The sequence below is a fragment of the Pygoscelis adeliae genome, unplaced genomic scaffold (genome assembly GCF_000699105.1).
Source record: "Pygoscelis adeliae isolate BGI_AS28 unplaced genomic scaffold, ASM69910v1 Scaffold216, whole genome shotgun sequence".
NCBI classification, from domain to species: Eukaryota; Metazoa; Chordata; class Aves; order Sphenisciformes; family Spheniscidae; genus Pygoscelis; species Pygoscelis adeliae.
In genome coordinates, this window is record NW_008825073.1 from 4329650 (window position 1) to 4340467 (window position 10818).

Consider the following 10818-nt stretch of genomic DNA (forward strand, 5'->3'; position numbering starts at 1 on the left):
GCAGCGGGGGGCTGCTTCACCACCTCTTTACAAGAGTGCATGGTCCACCAGCGGAGACTTCAGGACCTCTCAGTCTTTAAGACCCCCAGGTCCTCCAGCTAAGAATGAAACAACCTCAGGTAAGTTACCCAGGGAACACCTGGACTTAGGACTACTAATAACAGATGATCAGCACAGGGTGAAGTGTGTGCAGTACATTTGAGCCTCGTTCACAGCGTCCTTAAGGGAAGGGAGAATCCCCATACGCTGCACCTGATACAAAAAGCAGTTTCCCAAAAGTCAACAGAACGGAACTCTGTGGGGTTACGGAAAGATGTCAGAAAGGCTCCAGCAGCAAATACGGTGCAACAGCAAATGCTAGGCTGCTGCTTGCGAGCAAGCACCTGCAAACACATCTCTGATCAATACCCTGTACATACCTGTTTCACATTATATCCTGCTTTAGCACTCGTTTCAATATACATCATATTCAGTTCTTGGGCTTTTTCTCTCACCCTCCTCTATAGAAACCTGTCTACAGCAATGAGAACAAATCACAGAAAAGAAAAACCAAAACAAAGAAAAATAGTCCAAGAATGATAAAAAGAAAACTGCAGGGAAAAAAAAACCAGCCACCAACTGAAGCAACATTAACAGAAAAGAAAAACTTCACAAGCTGCACCAAATAAGAACAGTGCTATTTTTAGTTCAGCTTTTTGGCCTCAGAATTTAACTCACATCATCGCTTGGGTTTTACCATAGGATGAATGGCTTCCAATACGCTGCATTCTATTTCGAAAAATGTGACCAAGTTCAGACTGATACTGTGGGCTTTGTCCAGCCTTAAAAGGCCCCGTATTTCAGCCTAACACAAATCTAACTTCCGTTTAAAAGAAAGGCAAGGCAGCTTCTTTTACTGATACCTGGATATACACCATAATTCCAAATTCTAGCCTAGACCAGGACTACTGTCACTTACATTAAACTTCTAAAATAAGAATTTCTAGCGCTACATGAACTTCCAACTGTAGCTATGTTTCAAACTATCTTCTGGTATTTTTAATTCTTATGGCGGTGCTGGGCCAGCTGTCCTGCACACACACTCTACTTCACTTATGTACTATCAGGAAATAATTCAAGGCAGAAATTATCCCATTGTGTTTTCCGGTTCCACATGAAATTGGATTTTTGATAGAAATTCGAAAGCCTCAAATCTAAATGCCAGATTATTCAGTTAGGGAGCTGCGGTTATTTCTAGCTCCCAGGAGGGCATAAGAGATACTAAGTGGTCAACATCCAGAGCTGGCTCAAGTAGAACATCTCGGATTTTGCTCAGTTGCTTTTGTAAGCTGATTTCAGAGACCAGACTGATCTGAGGTCTCGCCACCTGGAATTCTTAATCCAAATCAGCTATACACACTCTTCTATTTCCGAAGCTCTGAGCACCAAGTTTTACCAATATTTCCAAAGTGCAAGGCACAGGACACTTAGAATGGCCCCCCCACTGGAAGTCGGAAAAGCCAAATAGGTGTCAAGACTAAGGTGGTCTGCGTGGTGGACACAGAACACATTTCTGTAAGAACCATCAGTACAAAGCCCACACAGCGCCCAGCTGCAGCCTAACTTTATCCTTTTCCCCACCGACCCAAACCACTTGCCGGTATTAGAACTGTCTATGCTTTGCCTGCTAGGCTTGGCAAACTAAAAACAAAGAGCATGACTCGCACAGGGACAAGGGCGAAAAGCATCTCCTGACACCATACTGCGCAGCCAGGGATGCTGGCTATTGTCTCATACGAGCATTTGGACAACATCAAAACCACAAGGGAAAAAAACACATCACAATACATTCTGAAGCATTATGTACACTGCAGGAGTGAGTAAAGCAAGGCTTAGAATTTAAAGTGTGATAGCATCCAACAACGAAACAGTCAGATCCCTGTTAGGCCCATCATCCCAAGAAAGAGATTAAACAAACAGGCAGTTCAGATTATCAGTGCAAGGTTTTTCTGAGAAAACATTTATGTTCCACCTGTAAGGCTTTTCAAGCTGTTGTCTTTTGATCAGAAGCGTCTCGTGAACAGCCAAAGGATAAGGTTTTGATTTCATAAGACCTCATTTTGTTGTGAGATCCAGGTGTTTCCCAGTCCTGCCTTTCTGAGATGCTTTCTATTGCATCAGATAAAAATTCCCCATCACTTCAATGCTTCGTGTGCCCTATGACACATGAAGCACACATTTTAGAGTACCTGGCATATGTGAAGATGGTTCAGCTTAAAGTATTGGGACCGTACGGAGTTGCATGGCTTACTCCATCTTCCCTTTGCCAACTACTACTGACACTAACCATTAAAATAAAAATCCTTCCTTATCTACACTGTTTCTGATGTCTTCACAGAGAATGAAAATCTCTGAAAACATTAAACAAAGTTTTGCTAAATCAACAATCAAGAGAAGAATTTGAAATAGAAATGCAAAAGCGCAAGCCTGTGGTCTTCTATGAAGCTATTACATTGGTTATGCTGGTTGAAGTGGCATTGTAAGAGTTTTAAAAGCAAAAATGCTTTATGACATGTCCCAAAACGTTAAGTCCGCGTGATTTTAAGAGTCAATTAACTTTTTACGTCTCTTGAGGAAGTCTGCTTTTGCTAATCTAGTTTCCTAGATTTCACACATCCGCAACATCACAGTTTGTGTTATGTATGACATTAAATTTATGCTCAGAGGGAAACCTTTTAGATTTATACTGTAAAGTCTCATGCTGCATCTTGCAACAAGAAGAAACTTTACTATGAACTTAGAGTTGCACATGCAGAAAGAATCATGTAAATAGGATTACTGAAAAAAGGCAGATTTCCTTGCTTTTGCAAGACATCTTTTTTGCTTTATCTCAGCATGAAAAGAAAAATCAGACAAAATACACTAATGAGAAATATGGTATAGAGATACTTAAGTAAAAGGAATTTTTTTAGGTGGGTTTGTTTTAACCAAAACTATTTGTAGAATAGCAAAACGGAATAACTTTGCGTACGCTGAAACCAGAAATCTGAATTCATGACAAGCTATTTATGTTTCATTTAAAATCAACAATTGTTTTGAATACAGACTAGTTGGCCAGTTCCTTGCTTTTACTGGTCAGGGCAGCAAGGCCGCCGGCTCCCCTCCATTACCTCTTGTCTGCCAGGTCAGTTTTGTTCCCCACCAACATGATGATGACATCGCTTCCTCTCTCTGTCCGAACATCATCAATCCACTTGGAGGTTTGCTGGAAAGAATTCAAGTCTGTAGGGAAGAAGCAAATGGGAGTGCTAAGGATAAAACTTCCTTTCAGAGGGGGAGAATGCTATGCCTGTACTCAGGTGCTTCTCCAAATCTCCCCACACCACATATTAAACGACCCATAAATTGTTTTCTGCTCAGACAGAAAAACAGGGCGGGGAAAACCCATTTCTAACGTTCATCATCTTTTTGCAGAACTTCTGGTTGTAACATATTAGTTCTGCTTACATGTAGTATTTCAAATAATGAGACACCAAAGCATCACTCACTTGTAATGTCATAGACTACCACAGCAATAGTGGAGTCGCGGATGTAGCTGGGAATGAGACTGCGGAACCGCTCCTGGCCTGCTGTGTCCCAGAGCTGCAGCCGAACCTGCTGGTACCAGGCCAGGGAGAGCAGAGAGAAAGAGAGAGAGAGAGCAAGAGAGAAAAGAAAGGAGGAAACTGTCCTTTAGAGAAAAGGCCATTTCTAGAATTAACTGTATGCAGCTCAATCTGAGAAGCTGAGGTTGACCTCGTAATCTTGCCCCAAATATCCAAACACCACAGAAGTTGGCTTTTCTGAGTCTTTTTCTAGATAATGTACTTTAATTACCTCCTTTGCTTGCCTAGAGATTCTGCTGTGTCCCCGGTCACCACATCCCAAAGAGCTCTAGGTTATGGGTCCTACCTCCAGTCATTGCTGATAGCGGTAGCTAACAAGTAATACAGAGCTGGTCTTCCTGGTCTACCCAGCATTACATATGGGGTCTTCACAGGACTCCTAGCCTAGAGCATCTCACATCAAAGCTTTTTGGGCAATTCCCACGTGACAGACAGGCAATTCCAAGCCCAGGCACCACGTAGTAAACCAGCATCCATTCTCCAGCATCAAGCATCCAGACGATGGCAATGGGGATTTTCATGCAAGATTAAGGCAATCAATAACTTAAGTTCCAGCAGAAGCAAAAGCAGATGTTACACACTGTAGGCGTCACGTGACACAAAGGGCATCGGGTTCTCCCTTTCGGATAAGCACAAGAGTCAGAAACAAGCACAAATGCTATGAGAGGTACAGTTCGATCTCCAGAACTATGCCCAAACACAAACTGACCTATTATATACAACAGCTCTAAGGTCTGGGACCTGCCGATTTGAAACAGCAATGGTCAGCTACCACAGTGAATGCTAAACAAAAGCTTTTCACAACTGGGAGCGATACCATTTCCTTCCAAGTCATTACCCCACACAGCTAGCTGTACAAATAGCACTACGCTGCCAGAAAACAAGATCGCTATTGGCATTCTCAACAGGCACGAGTTTCATAGGAGGGCAGATACTGGTTCCCAGCTTAATTACATGAATTGGTTAGATGTGCTCACAAAGCCACTCGTTCAGCAATGAGGGAGAGCAGCTGTTTGTGCACAGAACAGCGGTTAATAAGGCAGCTTGCAGGAGAGTGGCTACAAGGGAGAAAGCAGTTTCAGAAGGACCAAGAATTGGCTTGTTTAGAAGAGAAATAGAAGCTGGACAGAGCACGTGTCTGCAAAGCGTCTTGCTACAAGCAGATTCAAACAACATCGTACCTACATCAGGGTATGCACATCTGATGCCCTGAGGCTTAAGAAAGATTAGGGCTTATAGTTAAAGCAATTAGCTCATGCTCCATTTTGAAGACAGCCTTGATTACAGTAGCAGAAGTCAGGGCTCTTCACTACCCCAGGGAACTCAGGGTGACAAACTCCAAGCGCATGGACAATATTACACCAGTGCTGGAAGATCAGATTGATAATGGCAGCTTCTGGCTCTTGCTTCTGGACTTCACAACGAGCTTCCACATAGTCCCCAAGACATTGCTGCTACACCAGACTGTTCACCCAGAAAGTTTACCAAGGTGGTGATTTAAACACTCCAACCTTCAGACTCACCGTCCAAAAGGCAACTAGAGGAAGGACCACAGAACTGGGGAAGAACTGGCCCGGGTAATCTTGTTGTAGTGAAGGGTAACACTATTTGAGGGAAGGCCTTCAGCTAGCGTGCAGGTACCATGCAGGCACCCCTGAAGTGACCTGAAAAAGTTAGCTGCAGTATTTTCTGTGGCTTCTCGTTTCTAGAAGTTGAAGTTTGTGTGCACCCATTTTGGAGGGGAAGAGAAAATATAAATAACCCACTCAAACATGACAGTGTGCTAATAACCCTACCAGTCTGGAAAGATGAAAGGGCCTCAACCAAAAATTAACCCAGCCCCTCTTAGAAACAAGGTAACTTGTTCAGAAAGGGGCCCAAGTTGCAGTATGGACTTTCACCATGGATCGCTCCACAGGCCACTTACATTTCAAGATGCCCTGTAGATTAACAATAACTAAACAATTTCTCTTTCTCTTCTCAGCTCACCACATGCTAGCTAACAGTTTCTCTCTACTAGTTAAGAGTATCTTGGCTGGCCCTTAAGTATGTCCTATGGGACTGTCCCTATTTTACACTACCATGACCAGCATTAACTGGCAGGAGACTATCTGAGGTTCCCAGTTACCGCTAAAGACAATGCAAACATAGAGCTCTTAAGAGTGGTAAAGGAAACTGTTTTTCTAATCCCACTAGTGCTCACCATCATCGTGCCCTCAGAAGTACATAAGCATGTTCCTTCAATAACACAAGAAAACCAAAAGCCTCTCAAGTCACTAAGAACGGGACAGAGAGCAGTAACAAGAAAAAATGAAATTATCTGAAAAGATCAGACCATTACCAAGGCATGATGAGATCAGCTATCACTTAATTATTTTTGACACGTCTGGAAGCTGTTAAGAACAGCCTAGCCTGGGGTAAGATTTTTCCACCTGCTTGGATAAACAGCATCCTGTACCCGTCACAACAGTGGGGAGAAAAGATGCCAACTGATGCAGCCTGCCACGCTGTGTCACCTAGATGTGTTCCCAGCATAGAGTCATCACGTGCACGTCTCGGCACTCCTCAAACCCCAAACAGATCACTTCAGTTTTACATTAGTTTGCACCAAACCAGAAATCCTCCCAGAGTCAACTACTTAAGCTAAAAACTGGGAGAAAGACCATGTCATTATTTGCCCTCAATATGCAAGATAAACCACAATAGAAGTTTACTATTTGTTAAGCACTTCTGTTAACCGAAGCAAAACAAACCCCTGGTCCGTAAAGCCTCACTATAGTCTAGAGTTTGTGACAGAATAAAGGTGGGCCAGGGGTTTTTCATCTGCGCTACGATCTTTACTTAGACTTTGTCCACACGGTGTTGGCTCACTGGTATATATCCTGTCTAGATATTTATGCTGATACTGTAGTTTAACTGAAAAAGCCAGATCAAGGAGAATCAATAACAAGGAGTTATAATGAAATAATTGTATTCATACCTTCATATCTTATACGAAAACGTTCATGCCAAGAGTTACAGAGAATTTCCCTCTAAACTTGTTTATTCTTTAGAAATTATGGTAGTTACATCTCTCCTCTTTCAAAAGCTCTCTGGTTACCCATATGAATCACCAGCTCTCTTCTTCAATGAAATGGAAGTCTTGAATCCTCATAAGTCGCTACATAGATTTTATTTAAATGAGTGTTGCACTGTTTTACGTACTCTGACAGTATTCTTTTGCTTTGGCATCTGCAGTCGTTACTTGTATTACCTCTCTAGTTACCCAGAAAGGAAGAAAAATTCATTCTGAGGTTTAAAAAAAAAAACAACCAACCCAAAACCCACCCCAAACCACGAAGAGTAGAAAGCTTTCCAGAGGCTACCAATCACCTTTCGTTCCAATCAGCACAGACACATGAGAAGTCGCAATCCCTATTCACCTACCTGCCAATCCTCTGTGTATCACTTCCACAGTTTGAGCTTTGAGCAGAACGGAGTTTTCCGGTTCCCCAGTTTCTGTATTATGGGATGGAGTTACCATTGGTTGTGGGGGAAGATGCTCTGCTACTTCCCCTCAGCTCATGAAACACCTACAGTCCTGGGGCTGACGGCCTATCTTAGCTCCTTTCAGTAACACCACCACTTCCAATGCATAAAAGGTACACATTAAAAGCAAGGTCCCTGCAGACACTCCGGCTCAATACCTACTTGTAACGTCAAAGACAATGACAGCCACAGCAGAGTCACGGATGTAGCTGGGAATGAGGCTGCGGAACCTCTCCTGGCCGGCTGTATCCCACAGCTGCAGCCTGATCTGGGAAATGGAAAAGTGTAGGGGAGGAAGGAAGGGGAAGAGCAGGAAAATGGAAAACAAAACCAAAACTCAAGTGAAATAAAAACAAAAAGAAAAAAATTGCAAGGCAAAAATAATGCAACAAAAGGAAAGTTAAAATGGAACAGAAACGTGAAAAGAGCCAACAATACTTCTAACCGCATTCTCACAGTAACCTCAGCCAGGCATGTCTGAGAAACCTCCCTCCCTCCACAGACCCATTAATAACTCGCACACATGAACATGTTCTTCCATTTAATCATAAAACCACGATATCCCTAAAATACCTTCTCACACCATCTGCTAACAAGGGAAATAAGCATACATACCTCAGTGCACCCTGCCATGTAGGGACTCTGGCTATAACGGCCACACAAGCAGACTGCAGCCTACAGCTAGCTACATGTGGTCACTCCTAACCGTAAGGACATCATCACCCTGCTACTGATGAATCCACTGGAAAGCCTGGTGTCAAGTACTGAAGCATAGTAGTGGGGTACAAGCCAGGATAGCGGCGTAAAGCCAGGACAGCAAACACCCTCTAGACTGGCTTATCTTGGACTTAAATCCAACAAGTCTGGGAAGATAGAGAGACACAGTGAACGAAATACTACTCGGTCTTTCAAGAATGAGGTTGTAGCTGTAACATGGAACTGGCAGCCCGACAGTCAGGAGTGAGGATGGGGCTTCTTGTGGTCCCAGTTCACTCAGTGCCACAGCTCCCAGTGCACTGGCAACATGCTGGAAACGGCACACTGAACAGTTGCCCTCTGCGGGAGGCTACAGGAGACGGTTTTGAAGAACCCAGCTCCACATATATGTGTCCCTTCTGCTGGCTAGCACATGCTACCCAGGCCATATTTAGAGCCGAGTGATCTGGCACAGGTATAATTTCAGGATATATTATTTGGTGTAAGGACATATCAAATATGCCAAAGCATACACCACAGTTAGAGGCTTAGCATTCTTCATTTAAAGCACAGCAGTCAAAGCCTATTGCAAAATACAGCATTAGCCGTATCTGAGAACTATTTCAGCCTCTGAATTTTCCTAGCTTGCGTGCCTGTATCTCTCCTTCCTCTTTTCTACATTCAACACCTCTCTGTTATTTAAACAGGCTTTATGGGCTCTGTGGACCACTTACATAGTCAGGAAAGCTAACAGTATATCCGACATTGGAAAGAAAATAGTATTTTCTGGATAGCGGGCCAGCGGGTGAATGACATCCTGACCTACACAACCATAAGAAATCAAGACTACACCGCTGAAAACAGCACACAGGCATTCCAACTTGCCTTCACAGCCATCAAGCAGAAATCCCAAGATCTTTTTCTTCTTCTGCCACTGCCAGTACCATTGAAGAAAGTTATCCAAGTAGGTTCTCCCGAACAAAGATTATGCAAGGTCTTTTCTAATACTGACTGACAAGACGGCAGAGAAGCACTCAGGGAACTCACCACACACACTGGGCTGAGACTTCTTCAGAAGCAACAGACCCAAAGCCACACAAAGGGTTTCCATCGCACCACTGCCCCCTTCCTCCCCCCAACAGTTTCATACTTCTCAGCCACTAGTAAAACTAGCAAAAAGGCAAGTACTAGCAAAACATGAACTAATGAAAAGACAAATACTGAAAGACAGGAGAGGGATGCGAGGGATGTCTTTATGCAAAAAGGAATCTCTCATGCAAGCTAAATCCAAAATTGCCTTATTAACAGTACGTCAGAACTGTGTTACAAAAGGAGCCTTTCTGCGAGGAGGAACTATGCCACCACTGGTAATCATGAATGACTTCAAGACTTGGAACCGCCTGGGGTCTGCTCAGACCCATTTACACTGACAATCCCAGAGGCAGAGCTGCAAATTCTGGGAACAAACTACGTCTAAGGTACATAGACAGCCCATTCCCCGGGATATGGACATGAGCTTACCCCAATTTTGCATGAAAGATTTTGACTTCATTCTAGAGGTATCAGACATTAACAAGTATCACAAACAGGAGAGTGGGTCAGTGATTTGATTCAACAAAGGCTGTCCCTCTGAAGGCTGCTGTGGGATTTCAGCAGCCATTGGAGGAACGGCCAGGCGGAACAGCACGCACAGCAACTGCTGCTCCCACGACTGCAGTTGCCATGCTATCACACAGATGCCTCACTTACCGTGCGATCTTCAAGATACATTGTTTTTGACAGGAAATCAATTCCAATGGTCGCCTGAAAAGAAGAAAAGCATTAGTAACTGCAACTTGCCTTCCAGCATCTGCAAATCAGACCTTTCTATACAAACTCTCAAAAATGTTCACAAACTTGTAATTAAGCCGTTGAAGTCATTTGCCTTCAATACAGTTGATAAAAACAAAGCAATCCGGATAGCTGCACCAACTTCATTTCACATAGTTCTTCCAACACTTCTCAACTGCACAAGAACCTCTGAGTCTGGATTTTAGCCTCAGACATTCATGCATCTTCACACAGACCACATCTGAACTGGCATCGCTTTCTGGTCTACCGCAATTCAGTCTGGTAAGAATTATCTTACTAGAAATAACCAAAAGGTAGAGCAAATTACACATAAATTGCAGGCAACTGTGCTGAAAGCTAAAAAGCAACGTTTATTCAGGACTTTCCGATTGAGAATGTGCTTCCTTTCCAGTGACATTCAGAAGCTTCACTTCCCAGCCAGTTCTTTCTGCAAGTCTCCTTCCATTCACGTTTCCATTGCTGTACAGCAATGCCGGTGCAAAGACATTTAAAGTAATTTACTAAGTTAGATGTGCTCCCAGGCACTTAAATCAAGCAGGTGTCCAACCCCGTCATAACCCAGGGAACAGGAGACAGGTTACTGATGTAACGGATTTGAGTATTTTAGACAGATTTTCTCCAGTCCTAACAAACACAGGCAGCATAATGTGTTCTGGAAGGTCTCCATCAGAACGTGAACCATTTAACATTAGAAGAGACCACAACAGTCAATTTCTGTAGGTAGTACCTATTTCTGGGAGTCCTATTTTCTGCAGCCAGGACACAGTGTATAACAACTACAATAAGCAGATAAATCCATGAGAACCTTACAAAAGTCAGGAAAAGAAACACAGAAAGCACAAGAGGATCCAGTTCCAGTGCACGACTTGTCCTCAAGAAAACAATCTTTTCTTTCTTTTTCCAGCTTAAAATTACTCCAGTCTAAACCAGTAACTCTTTCTGGCCTGAATTAAAAGAGAACACCACAGTCTCATCTTCCTCAAAAATACTTGCTACTCCCTTGAAATACCGCTAAGTGCTTTTGATACAACTAACGCTTCCTGAAATCTTCAGGCCTCTTACACATCTTCAGCTTTTCATCTGCAGCCTCTTCATCCCT

The 10818-nt window shown here is 43.2% G+C and overlaps 1 protein-coding gene across 1 annotated transcript in view; it reads right to left on the reverse strand.

The window, feature by feature from the left end:
- Positions 1-10818, reverse strand: part of RAB41 (RAB41, member RAS oncogene family) — a 15572-nt gene that overhangs the window by 4116 nt on the left and 638 nt on the right. The window contains exons 2-4 of the mRNA XM_009326646.1: positions 9618-9671; positions 7335-7440; positions 3150-3261 (exon numbers count right to left, since the gene is read on the reverse strand). Coding sequence (XP_009324921.1) covers positions 3150-3261; positions 7335-7440; positions 9618-9671 — 272 coding nt within the window. The remainder of the gene's footprint in view (positions 1-3149; positions 3262-7334; positions 7441-9617; positions 9672-10818) is intronic.